Source organism: Orcinus orca, chromosome 7, assembly GCF_937001465.1.
Source record: "Orcinus orca chromosome 7, mOrcOrc1.1, whole genome shotgun sequence".
Lineage (NCBI taxonomy): Eukaryota > Metazoa > Chordata > Mammalia > Artiodactyla > Delphinidae > Orcinus > Orcinus orca.
Genome location: NC_064565.1, coordinates 74,995,810 through 75,021,372, shown reverse-complemented (window position 1 = coordinate 75,021,372; position 25,563 = coordinate 74,995,810). Strand labels below are relative to the sequence as shown.

Genomic DNA, 25,563 nt, shown 5'->3' with positions numbered 1-25,563 from the left:
TGTTAACTTTACAGGGAAATTCATGAGCATTGCAGCGGTTTCAAGTAGGTTAGTTTTACACAGAAAACATTTTTGAGCATTTTCTTTGCTGCACAGTCAGCCAGAAGACATACAGTTGCTGCACTCTACAAAGCTCACTGCTGAGTAACCCTCTGGAAGAACTTCTTCTAGATGGCCTTTTAAATGCTGCTTCCTGCTGATTCAGACTCAGACCAGTGCTGTAGAGGTTTCCTATTAAACACTATCGGCTCTCAGTTCAACAACTTTTTAGAAAATTTTTCCTGAAATAATTCCTCATAACTAATCTCTTTATATCCCACTAATCTGCTGTTCTCTTATAAAAATAATTTAATCATTTTCTATTTTCCCCCATGCCATCTCCAAAGGTCAGTTGCTTAAGTCTGGCCCTCTCCCTTATTCCCAAACCCAGCTCTTTAATTCACATCTGTCTCTTCCAAATTTAAACAGAGTTCTCTGAAATCTACTTCACGTTTAGTGCTCATAAATTATAAAAATAACACCTTCCTTTAAAGACCCTTTTGTAAATGCCATTCATTCATTTGTCCAGTTTTCCAACAACAGCAATGAATCAAATCTTTGAAGACATGGAGTATGGATTGTTTCTATTTCTCTATTAAAATGCAGCACTTGAACAAAAGATTCATAAAAACTATGCACTTTTTCTGCGTTTTCTTAATAGTTTAAGTTTTGTTTGTCTCCTTTTTTTGGGTGATAATTACATTCATTAAAATTGCAGCTCATTACCAGACTAGTTTTTATATTTGTCTGTGTAATGCAACACTAAGTATTTTTAAAGGAAACTAATTTGTTGGTTGTTTTATTTCTTATAGGCTACAATACTGCAATGATTTTAACAATAGCCAAAATCATTTGAAGAAACTACATTCATGATTTAAACAGAAATTATAAAGGATAGTCTTTTATAAAATAGAATACTTATTTAGAAAGACAAATAACTTCCCATATTATATATACAAAATTATTTTATTTATGCAAAATTTTTCAGGGATCATCTACTAAGAAATGCCAAAGCATAAGCAATCTTTATAAGATCAACCATAAATTAGCAATAATAAGGGGACCTTCAAGATGGCAGAGGACTAAGACATGGAGATCACCTTCCTCCCCACAAATACATCAAAAATACATCTATAGGTGGACCAGCTCCTACAGAACACCTACTGAACACTGGCAGAAGACCTCAGACTTCCCAAAGGGCAAGAAACTCCCCACGTAACTGGGTATGGCAAAAGAAGAAAGAAAAAACAGAGACAAAAGAATAGGGATGGGACCTGCACCTCTGGGAGGGAGCTATGAAGGAGGAAAAGTTTCCACACACTAGGAAGCCCCTTCACTGGCAGGGACGGGGGTTGGCGGGGGGCGCGGGAAGCTTCGGAATCATGGAGTAGAGGGCAGCAACAGGGGTGCAGAGGGCAAAGTGGAAAGATTCCCGCACAGAGGATCAGTGCCGACCGGCACTCACCAGCCCGAGAGGCTTGTCTGCTCACCTGCCGAGGTGGGCGGGGGCTGGGAGCTGAGGCTCCGGCTTCGGAGGTCAGATCCCAGGGAGAGGACTGGGGTTGGCTGCGTGAACACAGCCTGAAGGGGGCTAGTGCGCCACAGCTAGCCGGGAGGGAGTCCAGGAAAAAGTCTGGACATGGCTAAGAGGAAAGAGACGATTGTTTCGGGGTGCGCGAGGAGAGGGGATTCAGAGCACCGCCTAAATGAGCTCCAGAGATGGGCGCGAGCCGCGGCTATCAGCTCAGACACCAGAGACGGGCATGAAACTAACGCTGCTGCTGCAGCCACCAAGAATCCTGTGTGCAAGTACAGGTCACTATCCACACCCCCACACACACACCCAGGAGCCTGTGCAGCCTGCCACTGCCAGGGTCCCATGATCCTGGGGGTGGATCATGGACAACTTCCCAGGGAGAACACACGGCATGCCTCAGGCTGTTGCAACTTCACGTTGGCCTCTGCTGCCACAGGCTTGCACCGCATTCCAATTATAACTACAATATCTCTCCCTCCACCCCACCCCCCACCCCCCCGCATGAGTGAGCAAGAGCTCCCTAATCAGCCGCTGCTTTAACCTTTTCCTGTCTGGGTGGGAACAGATGCCTGAGGGTGACCTACATGCAGAGGTGAGGCCAAAACCAAAGCTGAACCCCAGGAGCTGTGCGAACAAATAAGAGAAACGGAAATTTCTCCCAGCAGCCTCAGGAGCAGTGGATTAAATCCCCACAATCAACTTGATGTACCCTGCATCTGTGGAATACCTGAATAGACAACGAATCATCCCAAAATCGAGGCAGTGGACTTTGGGAGCAACTGTAGACTTAGGTTTGTTGTCTGCGACTGACTTGTTTCTGATTTTTATGTTAATCTTAGTATAGTTTTAGCGCTTGTTATCATCAGTGGATTTGTTTATTAGTATGGTTGCTCTCTTCTTTTTTTTTTAAATTATAATTATTACTTTCTTAAATGAATAACTGTTTTCTTTTAATAATTAAAAAAAATTATTTATTATTTTTTTCTTTCTTTTTTTCTCCCTTTTCTTCTGAGCCATGTGGCTGACAGGGTCTTGGTGCTCTAGCCTGGGGTCAGGCCTGAGCCTCTTGGGTTGGAGAGCTGAGTTCAGGACATTGAACCACCACAGACCTCCTGGTCCCATGTAATATCAATTGGTGAGAGCTCTCCCAGACATTTCCATGTCAACACTAAGACCCAGCTCCACACAACGGCCAGCAAGCTCCAGTGTTGGACGCCCCACGCCAAAAACTAGCAAGACAGGAACACAACCCCACCCATTAGCAGAGAGGCTGCCTAAAATCATAATAAGTTCACAGACACCCCAAAACACAACAGCAGACGCGTCTCTGCCCATTGGAAAGACAAGATCCAGCCCCACTCACCAGACTACAGGCACCAGTCCCCTCCACCAGGAAGCCTACACAAGCCACTGAACCAACCTGACCCACTGGGGGCAGACACCAAAAACAATAGGAACTATGAACCTAAAGCCTACAAAAACGAGACCCCAAACACAGTAAGTTAAGCAAAATGAGAAGATAGAGAAATACACAGCAGATGAAGGAGCAAGATAAAAACCCACCAGACCAAACAAATGAAGAGGAAATAGGCAGTCTAACTGAAAAAGAATTCAGAGTAATGACAGTAAAGGTGAACCAAAATCCTGGAAACAGAATGGAGAAAATACAAGAAACATTTAACAAGGACCTATGAGAACTGAAGGGCAAAAAAACAATGATGAACAACACAATAAATGAAATTAAAACTTTTCCAGAAGGAATCAATAGCAGAATAACTGAGGCACAAGAATGGATAAGTGACCTGGAAGATAAAATACTGGAAATAACTACTGCAGAGCAGAATAAAGAAAAAAGGATGAAAAGAATTGAGGACAGTCTCAGAGACGTATGGGACAACATTAAACGCACCAACATTTGAATTATACGGGTCTCAGAGACGAAGAGAAAAAGCAAGGGACTGAGAAAATATTTGAAGAGATTATAGTTGAAAACTTCCCTAAAATGGGAAAGGAAATAATCAACCAAGTCCAGGAAGTGCAGAGAGTCTCATACAGGATAAATGCAAGAAGAAACATGCCAAGACACACATTAATCAAACTATCAAAAATTAAATACTAAGAAAAAAATTAAAAGCAGCAAGGGAAAAGAAACAAATAACATACAAGGGAATCCCCATAAAGTTAAGAGCTGATCTTTTAGCAGTAACTCTGCAAGCCAGAAGAGGGTGGCAGGGCATATTTAAAGTGATGAAAGGCAAAAACCTACAACCAACATTACTCTACCCAACAAGGATCTCATTCAGATTCGATGGAGAAATTAAAGCCTTTACAGACAGCAAAAGCTAAGAGAATTCAGCACCACCAAACCAGCTTTACAACAAATGCTAAAGGAACTTCTCTAGGCAGGAAACACAAGAGAAGGAAAAGACCTAGAATAACAAACCCACAACAATTAAGAAAATGGTAATAGGAACATACATATCAATAATTACCTTAAATGCAAATGGATAAAATGCTCCAACCAAAAGACATAGACTGGCTGAATGGATACAAAAACAAGACCCTTATATATGCTGTCTACAAGAGACCCACTTCAGACCTAGGGACACATACAGACTGAAAGTGAGGGGATAGAAAAAGATATTCCATGCAAATGGAAATCAGAAGAACGCTGGAGTAGCAATTCTCATATCAGACAAAATGACTTCAAAATAAAGACTATTACAAGAGACAAAGACAGACACTACATAATCATCAAGGGATCAATACAAGAAGAAGATATAACAATTGTCAATATTTATGCACCCAACATAGAAGCACCTCAATACATAAGGCAAATGTTAATAGCCATAAAAGGGGAACTTGACAGTAACACATTAATAGTAGGGGACTTTTAACACCCCACTTTCACCAATGGACTGATCAACCAAAATGAAAATAAATAAGGGAACACAGCTTTAAATGACACATTAAACAAGATGGACTTAATTAATATTTATAGGACATTCCATCCAAAAACAACACAATACACTTTCTTCTCAAGTGCTGACAGAACATTCTCCAGGATAGACCATATCTTGGGTCACAAATCAAGCCTTGGTAAATTTAAGAAAATTGAAATCATATCAAGTATCTTCTCCAACCACAATGCTTTGATACTAGATATCAATTACAGGAAAATAAGCTGTAAAAAATGGAGGATAAACAATACTCTACTAAACAAGCAAGAGATCACTGAAGAAATCAAAGAGGAAATGAAACAAATACCTAGAAACAAATGACAACGAAAACATGGTGACCCAAAACCTATGGGATGCAGCAAAACCAGTTCTAAGAAGGAAGTTTATAGCAATACAATCCTACCTCAAGAGACAAGAAACATCTCAAATAAACAACCTAACCTTACACCTAAAGCAATTAGAGAAAAAAAGAACAAACAAACCTCAAAGTTAGCAGAAGGAAAGGAATCATAAAGATCAGATCAGAAATAAATGAAAAACAAATGAAGGAAATAATAGCAAAGATCAATAAAACTAAAAGCTGGTGCTTTGAGAAGATAGACCTAATTGATAAACCATTAGCCCGACTCATCAAGAAAAAGGGGAGAATATTCAAATCAACAGAATTAAAATGGAAAAGGAGAAGTAACAACGGACACTGAAGAAATATAAAGGATCATGAGAGATTACTACGAGCAACTATATGCCAATAAAATAGAAAACCTGGAAGAAATGGACAAATTCTTAGAAAAGCCCAACCTTCTGAGACTGAACCAGGAAGAAACAGAAAATATAAACAGACCAATCACAAGCACTGAAACTGAGACTGTGATTAAAAATCTTCCAAGGGCTTCCCTGGTGGAGCAGTGGTTAAGAGTCTGCCTGCCGATGCAGGGGACACAGGTTCGTGCCCCGGTCCGGGAGGATCCCACATGCCGTAGAGCGGCTGGGCCCGTGAGCCATGGCCGCTGAGCCTGCGTGTCCGGACCTGTGCTCCACAACGGGAGAGGCCACAACAGTGAGAGGCCCATGTACCGCCAAAAAAAAAAAAAAAAAAAAAAAAAATCTCCCAACAAAAAAAGCCTGGGACCAGATGGCTACACAGGCAAATTCTATCAAACATTTAGAGAAGAGCTAACACCTATCCTTCTCAAATTCTTCCAAAATATAGCAGAGGGAGGAACACTCCCAAACTCATTCTACGAGGCAACCATCACCCTGATGACAAAACCAGACAAAGATGTTACAAGAAAAGAAAACTACAGGCCAATATCACTGATGAACATAGATGCAGAAGTCCTCAACAAAATACTAGCAAACAAAATCCAACAGCACATTAAAAGGATCATACACCATGATTAAGTGAGGTTTATCCCAGGAATGCAAGGATTCTTCAATATATGGAAATCAATTCATGTGATACACATGATTAACAAATTGAATATTAACAAATTAAAGGATATTAACAAATTGACAGGATATCAATTGATATCCTGATATCAATTGTTAATTGAATATTAACAAATTGAAGGATAAAAACTATATGATAATCTCAATAGATGCAGAAAAAGCTTTCCACAAAATTCAACACCCATTTATGATAAAAACTCTCCAGAAAGTAGGCATAGCGGGAACCTACCTCAATATAATAAAGGCCATATATGACAAACCCACAGACAACATTGTTCTCAATGGTGAAAAACTGAAACAATTTCCTCTAAGATCAGGAACAAGACAAGATTGCCCACTCTCACCACTATTATTCAACATAGTTTTGGAAGTTTTAGACACAGCAATCAGAGAAGAAAAAGAAATTTAAAAATCTGAAAAGAAGAAGTAAAACTGTCACTGTTTGCACATGACATGATACTATACATAGAGAATCCTAAAGCTGCTACCAGAAAACTATTAGAGCTAATCAATGAATTTGGCAAAGTAGCAGGATACAAAATTAATGCACAGAAATCTCTTGCATTCCTATACACTAATGATGAAAAATCTGAAAGAGAAATTAAGAAAACACTCCCATTTACCAGTGCAACAAAAATAATAAAATATCTAGGAATAAACCTACCTAAGGAGGTAAAAGACCTGTACTCAGAAAACTATAAGACACTGATGAAAGAATTAAAGATGATACAAACAGATGGAGAGATGTACCATGTTCTTAGATTGGAAGAATCAACATTGTGAAAATGACTCTACTACCCAAAGCAATCTACAGATTCAATGCAATCCCTATCAAACTACCAATGGCATTTTTCACAGAACAACAACAAAGAATTTCACAATTTGTATGGAAATACAAAAGGCCCAGAATAGCCAAAGCAATCTTGATAAAGAAAGGCAGAGCTGGCGGAATCAGGCTCCCTGACTTCAGACTATACTACAAAGCTACAGTAATCAAGACAGTATGGTACTGGCACAAAAACAGAAATATAGACCAATAAAACAGGATAGAAAGCCCAGAGATAAACCCACGCACATATGGTCACGTTATCTTTGATAAAGGGGGTAAGAATATATAATGGAGAAAGGACAGCCTCTTCAATAAGTGGTGCTGCGAAAACTGGACAGCTACATGTAAGGGATGAAATTAGCATACTCCCTAACACCATACACAAAAATAAACTCAAAATGGATTAAAAACCTAAATGTAAGGCCAGACACTATAAAACTCTTAGAGGAAAACATAGGAAGAACACTCTATGACATAAATCACAGCAAGGTCCTTTTTGACCCACCTCCCAGAGAAACGGAAATAAAAACAAAAAGAAATAAATGGGACCTAATGAAACTTAAAAGCTTTTGCACAGCAAAGGAAACCATAAACAAGACTAAAAGACAACCTTCAGAATGGGAGAAAATATTTGCAAACGAAGCAACTGACAAAGGATTAATCTCCAAAATATACAAGCAGCTCAATATCAAAAAAACAAACGACCCAATCCAAAAATGGGCAAAAGACCTGAATAGACATTTCTCCAAAGAAGATATACAGATTGCCAACAAACACATGAAAGAATGCTCAACGTCACTAATCATTAGAGAAATGCAAATCAAAACTATGAGGTATCACTTCACACCTCACACGCCTCCATCAAAAACGCTACAAACAATAAATGCTGGAGAGGGTGTGGAGAAAAGAGAACCCTCTTGCACTGTTGGTGGGATTGTACATTGATACAGCCACCATGGAGAACAGTATGGAGGTTCCTTGAGAAACTAAAAATAAAACTACCATATGACCCAGCAATCCCACTAATGGGCATATACCCGAGAAAACCATAATTCAAAAAGGGCCATGTACCACAGTGTTTATTGCAGCAGTATCTACAACAGCCAGGACATGGAACCAACCTAAGTGTCCATCAACAGATGAATGGATAAAGAAGATGTGGCACGTTTATACAATGGAATATTACTCAACCATAAAATGAAATGAAACTGAGTTATTTGTAGTGAGGTGGATGGACTTAGAGCCTGTCATACAGAATGAAGTTAGTCAAAAAGAGAAAAACAAACACCATATGCTAACACATATACATGGAATCTGAAAAAAAAAAAAAAAGGTTCTCATGAACCTAGAGGCAGGACAGGAATAAAGATGCAGACACAGAGAATCGACTTGTGGACATGGGGAAGGGGATGGGTAAGATGGGACGAATTGAGAGAGTAGGATTGACATATATACACTATCAAATGTAAAATAGATAGCTAGTGGGAAGCAGCTGTAATGCAGAGGGAGATCAGCTCGGTGCTTTGTGACCACCTAGAGGGGTGGGATAGGGAGGGTGGGAGGGAGACGCAAGAGGGAGGGGATATGGGGATATATGTATACATATAGCTGGTTCACTTTGTTATATAGCAGAAACTAACACAACATTCTAAAGCAATTATACTCCAATAAAGATGTTAAATAAAAAAATAATATAATAGCAATAATACTATAGCAAAATAAAATTCAGTAATATCATATGAACTATTTTACCTTTGCATTATAGGGAATGTAATGTTTTGATAAAGCCTCTGGCGTATGCATCCATGATTTGTCTGCAATGAAGAATACACAGTGTTAAATTAAATCACAGGTTCTAAGGGTGTCATATTCATGCATTTAAAAGGAGTCTGATATGGATGGGAGCACTTCCAATTTGGAGATAGTTTTGCTAAAATGAGAAATAATAACTAGTCAGATATATGAACAATGTAACCACAAAGTAATTATAGGATTCTTTCCTTAATATAAAAGTATTTTCCTTTTAAAAGCTTTCTAATAATAAAACAATTTTGAATTTTTAAAGAATATTAAAAGAACATCAGTTGGGCTATGAGTAATTATATCAATTATGTGAATAATTATGTGTTATTTTTCTTATTTCATGTGATACTCTCATGAATAACAGGTTATTTTTCTTAATTCCCTTTTCAATAAATAGTAATCTGCTCTTTTCTCATGACTGTTACTACTCCTTAGTATCAAGAATTAACTAGTAACGGGAAATTCTAACATTAAACTAACAACTGCATTTATATAAAGCTGAAATGAATCAATCTACTAAATTCATTTAAAAATTAATATAATATTAGGATAATTTTTTAACCTCAATTTAAAGAAACATTGATTGAGGGTCCACTATCAGGAGTTTTGGATATAAATGATCTTAAATGCAGTAATTTGAAATTATTACACTATTTAAATTAGTGTAATAGAATAATAGAAATAAAAGTAATTAAAAGAAGATTGTAAAGCAATTATACTCCAGTAAAGATGTTAAAAAAAATAGAAGATATCGAAAGTAATTTGTATTGTATATTATTGATAAAATAGAAAATAAAATTTTCATTCAATTTTTGAATTTGATTTATATATTCCACATATCTTCCAAAAATATTTTGTGGAACATATAAGCAGGAAAAAAGCAAAACATGCTAACGTTTACACAAATCTAATTTGCTGATTTTTTACAAACTGCATTTGTCTGTAGTAAAACTTCTCAATCTTCAAATATGTTATGTCTTAAGTGGAGTTTTGGGAATATTTTACTCCTAATGGGAATTTAAAAATTTAGAATCAATATTATAAATAGAATAAAATCAGACATATATTTTACCATGAAAAATATTAAATAAGTACACACTAAAAGAAAATATCAGATTACTAACAAAGCATTTTCAACATTCAATTCAGAACATTTAAAAATGATGTTAGGGTTTCCCTGGTGGCGCAGTGGTTGAGAGTCCGCCTGCTGATGCAGGGGACACGGGTTCGTGCCCCGGTCTGGGAAGATCCCACATGCCGCGGAGCGGCTGGGCCCGTGAGCCATGGCTGCTGGGCCTGCGCGTCCGGAGCCTGTGCTCCACAATGGGAGAGGCCACAACAGTGAGAGGCCCGCATACCGCAAAAAAAAAAAAAAAAAAGAAAATGATGTTAACAGAAACTAGTTCGGTATAATTAATATGTTCTCAAACTGGAGGAATGTGAAGACATAGAGAAAATGGCATATATTCCTGGAATTTTAATTATGTTAAACCATTCAAAGGATAATGCACTATATATTAAATATGTTTATGGGGTTCAATGCAATATTTACAAGGATTTCTAAGACGAAACATGAGGGATCAATAAAATCCTGTGCCTATGATGAATTTTAGGGCTATTTCTGATTACTGAAGTGGATATGTGACAGCCGTACTTGGGTGAAATATTTTGAGAAGCAATACATCCTAGGCTTCAAAAAGCGGTATTGACATACTGACATTGACAATAATGTATAACTCTTATTTCTTGTATGGATTTTCATTTTAACTACAGTTTTCTCTTTATGACTGCTACTGGATAGTGATATGATTAATTCAAGAATAATTTGTACTTAGATTTGGAATATAGTCTTGCTCTTGTATATTAAAATAAATTTATCACAATACTGTATGCCAAGATAATAAAAACACCAAAGATCTGCCCTCAGAAAACCTAGAAAGATATCTAGTTCCTTTTTTTTACCCCTTAACTCAATTCTTCTCATGTCTCCTTTTCCAAGACACAGAGCATAGCTCAGGAGGATGCAAAGTCTAACTAAAGTTTGAATCTGATGGTTCATTCCAATCCTGAAGCAGAGGGATAACTGCTTTCTCCTCTAAAACACTATTATTTTAAAACTCATGACACTGTCTTTGTTATAGTCTCGTATTGCAGTAACCTAGAAAGAGGTTAGGTATATCTAGCTGTTACTGGTGAAAGACTAAAATAATCACAATACTAAATTACCAGCGGATAAGCTGCAGTTACTACAATTACAAAAAATCTACATCCACACACCAAGTGCTGACGATTTAACGGTTGTTCATTACATACCTCTAGTATAGGTAATACACCTATTAAACCTGAAGGATTTCCAAAATGAGTCCTTAATGTCATTCTAATTTATACTTTGGCAAAAGAAAAAACTGACAGGACAAAACTATATGTTAACTCATATAGATGTGTCTGACCTTGAAGAAAGGGTACAGATGATGTCTTTGGTCACTATATGGACCCACAAAAGATACTGGATACATAGAGTTGGTGATGAAACAGGAACACAGACACTCTAGAATGTGTTCCCTTTCTTGATATTAAACTATAATCACTGACTTAATAGTGAACATTCACATAAAAGGAAAGGCCAACATTTCAAAAATATTTGACAGCTGTCAAACCACTCTGACTACTGGGTCAATAAATCTAGGTATTCAAATGTATTTAGATTAAGAGTTCATCTAGAAAGATGCAGTAAACTTCATTATTCTTGTATCACCAGAGCTTAAAATAGTGAAAAAACCTACTTTGAACATATTAATTTAAAACTAAATATTGATGGATGAATGGATGCATTTGAATAAAATTTTCATGAAAAGGAAAATATTTTAAAACTATTGAAATTTAAGTGCTTTGCACTATGATTATTTCTACTTATCACTATATCAACTGATAAGTTAAAGAACATAAAGTGTAATTAGTTGAATAATCACATTTATGCTTTTTTAACTAAACGATTAATTTTTGACATAATAAATAGAATATAAGATTTTAAAAGTTCAAAAAGAAAGCTAACATAGGGAAAGAAAGAAGCTATAAAACATTAATTAAAATTTAATCTATGAATCTGGGGTTAGATAATTTTTACAGAGCTTTTCAAAATAGTCCAAAATGATGCAATTCTAGTACATTCAGTTTTTTTCAGACCCTATGAGCAACTCTAATAACCATTAAAGCATTTGCAAAGAAAATCAGTGAAGTGCCTGGACAATTCAATCAAAGAATACCAAATTACTAATTGGGAGATTTAATAAAAAGAGAAAAAAAAACAATTATGTTTAGGTTTAAGATAATCTCTTTTCCTTGGGTTTCTGATTCAGTAAGGTTGCATGTAATAACCAAGTAAATTGGATATCTATGAAATAAGAGATAAGTTTTTAAAGATAAAAGACGATCTTGTTTTGTTTAGAGTACAGTACAGTGTATGTTGATGCTAGTTATTGGAAAGATGACTTGAATTATATATTCTCTAGGGCTATAATTACAGTTCCTGATGGTCAAGTATATGAATTCTCTGATAAAATTCCAGTTTTACATCTCAAATTAAAATTCAACAAATAGTGCTACTGGTTGAAACTAGGAGCACAGGCTCCAAGAAGTTTTCTTTTTACAACTGTAATAAATGAGAGAGTGTGAAGTGACTGGTGAACTTAAGGTAGAACTTCCCGGCATCAGGTTCTAAATGAACTGGAGTGAAATACTGATCAAAAATTTTCTGATATGTAATCACTGGACTTGAAAAATAAGAGAAGTCAAAAGAAATTTAAAGAGAATGCAGCAAAGCAGGAAATAACAAGTTTCTGCTTCTTGATTCTCTAGATCACTCTGATTTTCCTCATGGTTGTACTCCCACTGTCTTCAAGTGAGCCAAATATACAATCGCCAGTTACTCATCTTACTATCCAACACTTGGGATTTCTCAGTGAAAAACCACTCCAAATCCCCTTCAAATAAAGAGTAAATTAGAAATGTGAAGTTTCAATTTTAAAACCATGGGAAAGGGAATTCTAAGCAAATAAAAAGAAGCGAAGATATTGAAATGTCTTTAAAAAACAAGATAGTGTGTTTAAAGTGATGAGTTGTGATGTAAGGTTTTTATTGTCTTAGTAAAAATACTTCTATATATCAGAGAATTATTTCTAGATTTTTTACTAGTAAAGGGAATAAAAAGAAGGATGATTTTATTTTTGGTATATGTTTTAAATCAGAAGCAAGCTACAGACCACAATAAATGTCATTTTGCCTTCCTCTTATTCTGAAAAATAAGTAAAATAATAAATTCCTGGTTTCCCAGGGTTGAAAGGTGCCTGAAAGTTCTTCACATTACCTAAATCCCTACTGAATACATTAATCCTCTGTACCACATCCAAATGTTCGAACACCTCTCATTTCAGTAAAAAATAAAGGTAATACTTTGAATAATTCCGTTATACTTTGGCACAACTTTGTTGGAATTTTTTTCCTACATTTAATCAATGACCTTATAATTTACACCCATTTGTCCTTTATTAAAGTTAGTTCCATGAACAAATGACAGCATTCAAACATTCATAGGTCTTCAAAAATTGCAAGACCACACCAAGGGTTCTCAGCCATGCTTCCTGTTGCATGGTTGAAAGTCCTGAAGTCATCTCAGCCTTTATCAACCAGGCATGTTACAGTGTGTCAATTCATCCTTAAAAGCAAGAACACACTGTGACTGAGGGCATGGAGTAGAACAATTAATCTATTTCCTGGTTCAAGACTGTTCATTATTCATCCATTAGAAAATGAACTGGAACCTTTGATAACCACACTGATGACTTTATTCTTCAGCCATGTTTTACCCACACAGCAATTAAGGTGCATCTTCCAAATAATAACCATATATAAATAAGTATAGAAGTGTTAGAGGTTCTGGACCCATGTTTGGCAATTTACAATATCTTATTAAGTTTACAGTGTGGAATATGACCTAACTAGTCATTTCCCCCCCATATGCCTGTAATCCTACCACATCAGTTATCTCTTCCTACTTTCAATCACCTAAGAACTTGAGTGGCATCATTTAAGTATTCTCTCCCAGGTCATTGACAGCATGTTAAACAGGAGAGAGCCCTGTGCCCACCACTAGAGAACTCCTTCTAGAATGGCAAGGATACATTATTTTAACTTTACTGAACTATATAAAACTATCAAATCTTTCTATCTTTCCTATGAGTGTATCAAGAAATATTTTGCCAAATGCCATGTTTTCCTGCCCCTTAAAAAAATTTCTGTACTGATAATTACGATATCTTTATACTTATTTTAAATTCCTACTTTAAAATTAATAACAAATTTATTTGGCCTCTTGCTATCAATTCACCCATCATGAATCCTTATTCATTATTCAATAAAAAGTGAAGTGCATGCACACACACACACACACACGAGTGAATTTAAAACACTATAGCCCATGTAAGCTCAGGGAATTTAGTACTATGGCTATGAAAAGTGAAGTTAGGACTAACTTCCTGTCAGATCACTTTATTTTTTGCAACTCTAACTTCATTCTAGAGTCACATGGTTTGATAATCAGAAAAAGTGATTTCTTAACATCTCTGCTGGATTTGAACAGTAATATTGAAATGACTGCCAGGTCTTTAGTGGACACACTTACCTTTCTTCCTGCTAAAAGCACGGTTCATGATGAGGATCAACCAAATAGATGTTCAGTTCAATCACACTTTATATCCTATAAAATTAAGAAAATAGTAAAGCATAAATAAAGGAATGTTGATCAACCTCTTTTATGTAAATTATTTTAATCACAGTCTTTTTCAATTTTCTAGATGTTTAAAAACAATATTTCAAAATATCCTGAAGGACAATGGGTAAGAATAAACGTAATACTCAATATTATGAGTGGCACAGCAGGTAAGAACAATATATCAAATGAAATTCCTCCAAAGTTCCTTAACTTTTGTCTTTTATCCTATTATACATCTTTCACTAATTATATTTACCTTCAAATTTAAGAATAAAGAAGGTTAACTTTTCCCTGAGCTTGTTGGCAAGAAGTGTGGTAATGTTTTGGGTTATCATTAACAGCAGTGGTGGATAAACAGAAGTCTTCTGATATAAATGGGGGTCATGCCCCCCACCCCCAATCAGGCTATGCTTGGCAGCCCTGTGTCCCATGATGCTCCAGACAGCTGCTGCCTATCTGTTGAAACCAAGGCAATGGCATACCTCCCATTCCCCACCCCTGAAGCCAAGGAGGGAGCCTTGATGATCTCCGAGTCACATTCAGGATCATTCATTCCTAGTCTTGAAGAATAGTGCACATTCACAGCCAAATAGCTGTATGGTCCTGTCCTGTGGGATCTAAGAAATCCAAAAGCTGTTCTTCATTTCATCCCATCTCCATCTTCTTCAGTTGAAACTGGCAATGTTTTGCTAGAGTAGTTGATTAGGTATGCAATTCACATAGATACTAATCTCATCAAAGGGCTATTTGGCCATACCTTTGGTGTTCTCTGCTATATGGATTGGCTGAGAATTTTCCAAATCTTTTAAGTACTGATTACTTTTTGCTTAACAAATTCATTTCCTTCTCACATTTTACTGTAATCAATTAGAAGGAACCAAGCCCCTCCTTCAACAGTTTGCTTAGAAATCCCCTCAGCTAAATATCCAATTTTATAGATTGCAAGTTTTACCCTCCACAAAACACTAGAACACAAATACAATTTGGCCAAGTTTTTTGCCACTTTATTACAATGATCACCTTTTCACCGTTGTTCAAAAAACATGTTCCACTTTTCCAAGACCTTATCAGAATGGCCTTTACCATTCAGATTTCTACCAACATTCTGTTCATGATTATCTATGTATGTTCTAAGAAGATGGAAACTTCCTCTCCAGCTCTCCTCTCACCAGAATCGTCTTTAGTAATCCCTTCAAAATACTCTTGGTTTCTTCTAGCATGCACTTCAAAACTCTTCTAGCTTCCCCCCATTACCCAATTCCAAACCTGTTTCTACATTTTTAGGTGTTTGTTACAGCAGCACCCTACTTCTCAGTAACAATTTTTATTTTGGTCTGCTCAGACTGCCATAACAAGATACCATCAACTGGGTGGCTTAAACAACAGAAATTTATTCCTCACAGTTCTAGAGGCTGGAAGTTTGAGAGTCATACTTTAGGGTGCCAGCATGGTAGGGTTCTAATGAGGACCTTCTTCCTGGCTTGTAAACAGCCACCTTCTGGCTGTCTCCTCACATGACAGAAAGAGAGAGGGCACTCTTATCTCTTCTTGTTCTCATGAGGACACTAATCCCATCACTGGGGCCCCACCTTTGTGACCTCATCTAAACCTAATTAGCTCCTAAAGGCTCTATCTCCAAATACCAGCACTCTGGGGGAGAGGGCTTCAACATATGAATTTGCAGGGAACACAAACATTCAGTCCGTACACTCTCCATAAATCTACATAGCAATTGAAGCACAGCAGAGAAATTAATCTTTATCATAAAGTTGTTATTGCAGTGAAATTACTGCTGTCTCTGTCCTTGCACTTCTACTCCCAAGAAAAATTAAAATAGTTAACTGAATTATAAAATATTACTAGGTACTGTTTAGTAGACTTAGATAATGACACAATAATATCAATCTGTTATTCACCCCCTACTTTACTCATCTTCTCATGATATATGCTATTAATACAAGATAGGTAGAGAATACATTTTAAGAATTAGAATGCCAAGATAATTATTCCATGTATATTAACAATATAACATGGTTTATTTTCTATGGTATGAAAGATATTACTATTATATATATATATATATATGTAACAATTTAAATGACTTCATTTTCTACAATTAATTTATTCATTCACTCAGAAATAATTTATTGATCTCCAGTTCCAGGCACTCTGTAAGATGCAAAGAAATACGATAAGGACAAAATATATTCTGTATTCTCCCAAGAGATACTCTTCACCTAGAACATAACAGACATGATCATTAATTGATCATATCCTCAAGGAATAAGTGAAGATCAAAAACTAGCAGAAAAGGAATATAATGTATCCAAATGTAAGATTCAATTTCTCTGGAAGAATAAAGAGACCAATACCATGATGTCTATTAATCAGCAGATCAAATTCAGTATGACTCTTCACTACCCAAATCTCATCACTTTTAGGTAGACATTTTCAACAATAGCAGACCATAAAATATAAAGGCATTTAATACTATATAATTTTAAAATCCACGAAATTAAATAATATTGTGCTTTTTAAATTAAGAACAATATAATATAAACTCTTTGGGGACATATAGACAGAAAGTAATAAACCTTAGAATAATTGTATAAAGTTCAGTAGGCCAAATAAGAAGAGTATAAAATAACAGTACAATTCTATGACTCTAAAACACCAGAAGGATTGTTGCCTGCTCACAAAACATGTAGATATAAATGTCAATGAATATCAGATAAGCCATTCTTGTAATGTAACTAAAAAACAATAATTTCACTTTCCAAACACCGTTCTTTAGCCTATTTATTTGATCCTATGGCACTCTACACTTCTTTGTAAAACAGATCTTACTTTCCCTCTCTATGCCCATGTATATAGTACAGTGCATGGCACTAAGTCAGCATTCAATATACTTACACCTATTTAATGTATAACAATACATGTTTTGGGCTTCCCTGGTGGTGCAGTGGTTAAGAATCCGCCTGCCAATGCAGGGGACAAGAGTTCAAGCCCTGGTCCGGGAAGTTCCCACATGCCAGGGAGCAATGAAGCCTGTGCGCCACAACTACTGAGCCTGTGCTCTAGAGCCCGCAAGCCACAACTACGGACGCCTGCATGCCTAGAGCCCGTGCTCCACAACAAGAGAAGCCAACGCAATGAGAAGCCCACGCACCACAATGAAGAGTAACCCCCGCTCTCCGCAACTAGAGAAAGCACGAACGCAGAAAGGAAGACCCAACGCAGCCAAAAATAAATAAAATAAATAAATAAATTTAAAAAAAACAACAAAAATACATGTTTTAATGCACTCTACAGTTGACATAATAAGATATATGTCATTATCAACTTAACACATTAATAAGTTAAGAAATATAAGTTCTACATAAACCGATTTTACTTCCATTTACAATATAATATATATCTTTCTGTTTGGATAAACTTTTCGTAAAGATTGTTTTGGTGACTATATACACATGGATGCATCATTGCCCTATCATTAAACAACTATTATTTCTAAATTTTAGCTAAATATATACAAAGGGAATAATTTACATAAAAATTAGCTTTTATTCATTTTTCCCATAAAATAGCATCCCAGAGTAAAAATCACTAGGTATAAAGTATTACTATTTAGGTTTTCTTTTTTTTTTTTTTTAACTAAACATAAAGGGGTTGTAACAATTTACATGGCCATCAGTTATATGACAACACTCATTCAACTTCACATTCCCCGGGATTGACTATTGAATATTGTGTGTCTCTGCCTGTATTTGCATGTGCTATACTTTTTATAATCCTGTTTTTAAAATATAAAACTCTTTAAGATTAAGAGTGCTATATGGTATGAAAACATACACTGATATCCCAATGAAAAAGAACCACTATCATTCAATAAATAATCCAAACCTTCCTCAGAAATTTATGTTGACACCTTTCCATATATTAAATTCAGCTATGTAGATTTATTTAGACACTTTTGCTTCTGGCCAAGACACAGTAACAGAGGCTATATTTCTCTTACCATCTGAAACACCTAAAAAATGAAACAAGAGGTATGAAACAATGACTGTTAAGACATTAGACATCAGGCAACAAAGGACAGTGATCCATGAGAGATGAAAAACAAATAAGGTAAGCCCTATGACTTCCCTGGCTTAATGCATGGAGAAGGTTTCCAGACTATGGTCCAGGGAGGTGTGACTCAGTTGAACCCCAGCAATCTCCCTGAGTTTTGGAGATATTGCTGAGAATGTGGTGAAATGAAGATGCCTATTTTGCAGTCAAGAGCACTGGAGAGGAAAGAACTCTACCGAAAGCACTAAAGATACCTGCAAAAAATCCTTCTTACAATCGAACTGAGTAATGATAATGACCCAAGACTGAGGATAGAGCCACCCACAAAATTTAGAGAGAACAGTGCCTGTAGCTCACACAAGAACAAACAGCAAGGAAGGAAAATTTTGAATTCACAGACCTTCAGTTTGATTACTAAGAAGAGTCTCATCTTATCAGTGGGGAGAAATTAAGGCTAGAATAAATGCTGCTTTGGCCTCACCTGACAAATCTTTAAAAACAAGACCCAAAAGAATCAAACTATTTCCAAGTAACTTCTCTATATCCCAAACTATGCTCAAAAGGATTTTAAGGTTAATTAGCACCCAACATGGTAAAATTCACAATACTTGGTATGCAATAAAACGTGTGTGTGTGTGGGGGGTGGCTATATATATATATATATATATATCACATGCAAAGAAGCAGAAAAATACAATCCACAATGGGAAGAAAAATTAATCAAGACTGATCTACAAATGACCTGGATGATGGTAGTGGTAGGCAAGGACATTTAGATATGTTCCATATGCTCAAGAAGCTAGGAGATAGATTAAATAGATACAAAAAAACACCCAAATAGAACTTCTAGAAATGAAAACCACAATGTATAAAGTAAAAAATATACTATATGAGATTAACGGCAGGTAAGACATTGCAGAAGAAAAGAGTAGTGAAATTGAAGACACAGACATAGAAATTATAATGCAACACAGGAAAGTCTAGCTGGCAGGCAGGAAGGAAGAAACGGAGGGAGGGAGGGAGGGAGAAAGGAAGGGAAGGAGGAAAGGAGGAAGGAAGGAAGGGAGGGAGGGAGAAAGGGAGGAAGGGGGAAAGGAGGAAGGAAGGAAGGAAGGAGGGAGGGAGGGAGGGAGGGAGGGAGAGACAGAGGATCACTGAATTATGGAAAAGCCTCAAGTGGTTGAATAGTCCCTGAAGGAGAGGAGAGAGAAAAATATTTGAAGAAATAAAGGCTGAGAATTTTTCAAATGATGAAAAATATAAACCCAGAAATTCAACAAGCTTAAACCCCAAATATGAGAAACAAAAAGAAAACAACACCGTGACACATCATAATCATTGCTCAAATTTAAGAACAAAGAGAAAACCTTAAAACCAGCCAGAGAAAAAGACAAGTACGGAGGAACAAAGATTAGGATGGCAGCAGTTTTCACATCTGAAACCCTGCAAACTAGAAGACAGAGGAGCAACATCTTTAAAGTATGCAAAAGATCAAAGCTTGATCAAGAAGAAACAGATAATCTAATTATATACGGGGAAAGGTAAGAGTGATTTTTTTTTCCTAAGGCCCATTTTGAATTTCTTTATAAAAAACTATAAACATTTTTGCTTTTATCTTTCTTAAGAATCCAGAGGCAAGTAAGTCTGGCTATATTCAAAGTACAAATGGAATATTTAAACGTGATCAAGGAAAAAACTCATAATTCATAAATTATTCATAATGTATTGAAATATTACCACTCCAAGTTTAAAGCCAATTGGGAGTTTTAAATCTCCAAATAAAAATTTTTAAATACATTATAAATATTAATAGCAGATGCCATTAGATGAATTCTTTTAATCCCATATTTTAAGTAAAAATCAGTAATCCCATTGACAAAACACCATGAGGCCACTTGGTATTCATTTACTCTATAAATTTAACCTTTTTAGGCCTAATTTTAAAACAAGTTTGAAGCCAACAATCATTTTTCTAAAATAAATCCAGCATATCCAAGTTTGAAAACTATTTACCAAAGGAAATCCACAGATATTTATAATTTAGTTTAGAAGAAGTTTAGGGTGACTTTTTAATGAATGGCAGTTTCCTGCTTTGCAACCTGCTGCCCAAGCTCTTGTTTTAAAAAACTGTCACACTGTTATGACTAAAGAAACTCTATATGGTATGAATATTAAAAGCTGTAAAGCAGCTGGCTTTGAATTTCATTTTTATCCTTATAAGTACATTTAATATCAAATTTTCCTTGAATTCTTTCAAGGTTAAAAGAAAAAAAAACCTCAGTATTGATTAAAACATGGTTCACATTAATATGTCATACATCACCTTAAAATCCTGTTCACTAAGAGATCAGAGATGATGTTAAAATAATGAAGACTAATCATTAGGTTTAGTTCTTTGCAGGATGGTAAATTAGGTGAAGTTAAAAAAAAAGTTCTTTCTCGTGTGAATGCATATAAGATGCATTTTCTTACTCTCAAAACTTTTGTGTGCTTTTTGAATATATAATCCAGGAAGGTAATCCTGACATGATGTCAGACAATTTTAGATCCTGCATTAACTCCTCCACGTTGCTAAATACTCTAAAGCAGTTGCTAACAATTGCAACTTCATTGCTTGCCATGGTAAAGGAAACTTCCAAAATCCTCCTGGGAGAACTCAGCTCATTTTTGACACTCTTAAGGATCTAATTAGTGTCTATTGTAAAGGTTCTCTGCTTAAAACTCCCAATTGTAAGACATCTTATAATATTCTTCTTCATTGTATTGTAGGACTGTAATTTGCAAAGGGCTCTTTGCTTTTGTAGATCATTACTGAGTGCAGCCAAGAAAACTAACCAGTGCACAAACTGAGACGTTTCACAGAAGGAGAAGTCACATGATATGTGTTTAAGAGGCTATACATTTATAATTTACTAAGAAATAGCAGCATTAGTATTTTCTGAAATTCCTTAACTTGGGATATAAATGCTTATCGTTATTTTCATAATACTGACCCGTATCTCTTAACACTCATAAAAAAATCCTTCGCCCTTCCAAAAGATACATTTCAAGACCACGTTATTCGACAAGCATTATAGGAGTGGAAAAGTAAAAATAAGTAGCACATGGTCCCTGCCTTCAATGAACTTATCATCTTTGACACGTAGGCGAGAATGGGTATGGGGCTCCATGGATAGGGAGGAGCCCTATAAAAGAGGTAGATACCCCTGAAAGAAAGAGGAGGAAGCACGGAATGGCTGTTTCGTACAGAGGGGCAGCTTCAGAGTGTATGTGAACAGTCACTTCCCAAATGGGCAAAGGCTAAAGGTGAGGCGGGGGGGAAGGGTTTCAGGTTGTAGGGCAGAGCACGTATGGCACATGCTGATTAGAGCAGAGGGCTCCTAGCCACACTGCTAATCGCCTTCTGGGAGCCATCCACTGGCCCTCCCTGAGGCTCCCAACTAGACTATTGTGCAACACCCTTGAGTAGGAGGAGAGGAAGGTCTAAGGACAGCTTTAGCTCTTGATAATGTGGCCAACTCTTCAGAATGGCTTATATATGAGAAAACCTTGACATATAAGGTCCAGAAATACCAGGTCTATGCAACAAAATAAAAAGGGCCTGAATTTCTTCCAATGCCAAGAGCGAAGTCAAAATAAAGGCTACAATGAATCAAAAAGAAAAATGGGCACATACAGCCTATTCTTACTGACACTGAAAGCTATGAAATTTGAACCACTTTATTCTAACAATAACATTTTCTCTTGTAAGAGGATCTGAATGAAGTATATTCAAAAGTCATTTCCAGAGCTAAGCATTGTGCAGTAGTATCCGGACAATAATTATGGCAAAGCTGGGATACCACAGAACTCCGTGCAGGGACTGAGTATCAGCCTGGTGGTGCCGCCACCACTCACCCCCTCCAGAATAAGGTTGTGCCCTTTCAACCAAAAGAGAGAAAGCTCCAGGGAAGGAGATGTAGCGGAAATCTCAAACCACCTGAGCAATCCCAGGGGTATGATGAGTATCCCAATATACTTCCACAAGTGTCTATAAAATCCTGAGCTATACTTTGGCAGGCTTATAGCAGTATATTTCAATAACTAGATCGAGATTTTTCATGAGAACTTCAACCAACGATCGATGAACTATTTCTCTCCCTGGGCTATCTTATGTTCTTAATGGGAGGTCAGTTACCTTTCTCTAAAAGGAAATAATCACAATAAATAAATTATGCTAAGAGAAATATTTTTAAAGACAAAATATTGAAACAAACATTATTTACAAAAGAATACACATGGCTCTCCTATATGTGGACCTAAAGGTAACCTAGGTTTAGCTTCATTTTAAAGGTTAGACTTTGAAGTTCTTTGTACAAATTCTACTCAACATTCTCCCCTTTTTTTAAAACTCACAATACACTGTCTCTCCTTTTTATTTTGATTGTACACAAAAGAATTATCTTTTTAGACCTGCTGTTTTCGTCATTTCACCAAACACTTTGATATCCATATCCTAACTGTGAGTGAGAACTTGTGGGATCCCATTACTGAGGTAACATTATCTTTGGCAAAACTGTCTGAATTCCTTTGAAAGACTAGAATAAAACAGCTTGACTGCTCATTTAATGCTATTATAGTCTAGGACTCAAGACAATGGATTTTAAGACTAGAATTTGTGAAATATATATTGTTTTAAGATTCAGTTGATCTCTACAGACAAAGCAACAATATAAAAAATTTTTACTTCAGTTTCAAATTTTCTTCCTTTTATTAGGGTATTTCACTTGAAAGGATTTTTTTCATTTAAATGTCTTGCTTTAATATGATCTTTTTTTTGACATTTTGTATGGTAAGCAGTTTTTATCTTTACATTAAGTTCTAACAATCAGGAATTTATAAATGTGCATAGATTTGCCATTTTAATCACTTTATAAAGTTTTGTTTTAAGACAGACAGACAGAGGGAAATTATTCCTTTTACCAGTTCTTAAATCAGCCCTGGAAGAAACTTCTCACATCTTTTCACCTGATATCTAGAGCACCTCACATTGTTAGTGGCTTAGTTACGAGGGAATTGATGGGCAGGAAATCTAATCCTCCAAAACAGAGCCTCCAAATATCTCCACTCGAAAATTATGCTTTCCTTACTGTTAGAGGCATTACTGTTACTCTTAGAGGCACTACACTTGCCTACACTCAATACTGCTTTGACCACAGTTAATAATGCATTCTGCCTCTGTGACTACAATCAAAACTTCCTATTTTTAACTTTAGTGGGACTATGGTAATCTTAAATCTGCTGGTTTCCTTCCTGTGGGCTTTCAACCAGCCTTTCCCATCTAGCTGCCAAAACATTTCTCCTCAGAAATCTCCTTACCTTCATCACCATCTTGACCATGTTGAACTTTACCCTAGCCCTGCGACCCTGGAAAATAACAAAGGTTAAGGAAATCCCCCATCCCTCTGTGTTCTGGAAATGGCTTGCTACAAAGAACCACCCTTCCCTACAAGACTTAGATAAGATTTAGGGCACTCCCCTGTTTATCCAGGACAAGGCCAGACTTTGACCCTCCAAATTCCCATTCTTTGCTTCATTAATGATTAGCTGAACTGTTTGTGCCACTGACCAATCTGGACAAAAGACCTGCTACCTTGATTTGACCAAACTTTACCTAAGCTTCTCTCCTTCCCCCAGGCTCCTCTGACCCACTCTCAGCCTAGCAGCCTCAACCCTTCCTTCATAGTCTCCTCTAAGAAGAGGCTGACCTCACAGTAAAACATTCTCTGGTCTATTGTCCCCAGTTGTACCATCCTCACTCATCCTACCTTCCCACCCACATCCCATTCTTTCCAGCCTTGGTTACTCCTCCTTATAAGAGAAAAGCCCTTTTCTGCCTAGCCTTTGAGATGCCTGCTGATCCTATGCTTGGCATATTCTCCCTACCACAATCATCCACTCTCCTTATTGCACTAATATTTTCAAATAAGGTCTCTCCTTATCTAAATCTGGATTTATTTTTTATTTGACACTCCATTTAACCATACTCACAAGGAGTTCTGGCAACTAACATCAACCTACTTCATTGAATTAATTTACAAACTTTCGTTTGAATATATCTACTCAAATGGAGCTAGCCCTCTCATTCTCTTGCACTCATGGGTGCTTTCATTTCAGCATCAAATGAATTGCAAAATCATTTTGCAATCCTAGAAAAGTAAATGTATCTTAGTTTTTTAAATTTTGTTATTTTTGCATCCCTAGCAGCATCTAGTTCATACCCAGAGTAAATATCTGTTTAATTACAAAGTGAATTAACAAGTTGTTTTCTAAAACAATATACATTTTATTGTAATACAAACATATATCTTAGCTCCCAAAATCTGTTGAAAATGGACAACTAATTTGAAGATATTTTGTTAGGAAAATTTCTAAGATTGTTTAGTAATCCGATTAACAAAGCTACAATCTTACCTTATTACATACATAGTACAGGACTGTGATAAATTATGCAAATAAAGACAATGCACTTACTTTTTCATCAAAGAAAACATTATAAACAAGCTTATAATGATAATAGCCATGATGATTCTCTGATAAAAGAGCTATTTCCTTTGTTAAACAGGAAGAAATCTATTGAAATAATATATTTGCTGAAACAATATAAATTAATGAATAATTTGATAAAGCCCCATATATTTTCAGACTGGAGTTCAGCAAACACTGTGATTGTTCCAAAACCATGTTTTTGTACCAAAAACATGAAGAAAAAATTTACTCTCATAAGGCAAATATTCTTTATCTAGGTTAAACTTTTCATAGAAACAAAATTCTAAGAATAGAAGGAAATGGAGATAGTATCTACCTAAGGACAAAGGAGGAAATATTTGTAAGTGAGAAAAGAGTAAGAAGTCATTAATAAGTGAACCAAATGGAAAATATCAGTATGAAAACATAATGCCTGAAATTGTAAAAAGCCATAAAAATGGACTAAGTTGCAGAATAGGTAAAATTTATAGATGAATTACTGAGCACAAAGATTAAATGGAGAAACTCTCCTAGGGGACTACGAAAAGAGTGAAGAGATATATCAAAGAAATACTGAGAGAGTTAGAGGATAGAAATAAAA

General features: G+C 36.1%; 1 protein-coding gene across 3 annotated transcripts in view; it reads right to left on the bottom strand.

Moving 5' to 3' along the window:
• GULP1 (GULP PTB domain containing engulfment adaptor 1) overlaps positions 1-25,563 on the bottom strand; it is a 273,282-nt gene that overhangs the window by 91,554 nt on the left and 156,165 nt on the right. For all 3 annotated transcript variants that reach the window (XM_033400258.2, XM_033400261.2, XM_004276921.3), the window contains exons 3-4: positions 14,295-14,369; positions 8,567-8,628 (exon numbers count right to left, since the gene is read on the bottom strand). In XM_033400258.2, the coding sequence (XP_033256149.1) occupies positions 8,567-8,628; positions 14,295-14,322 (90 nt within the window). In that variant the 5' untranslated portion in view covers positions 14,323-14,369. The remainder of the gene's footprint in view (positions 1-8,566; positions 8,629-14,294; positions 14,370-25,563) is intronic.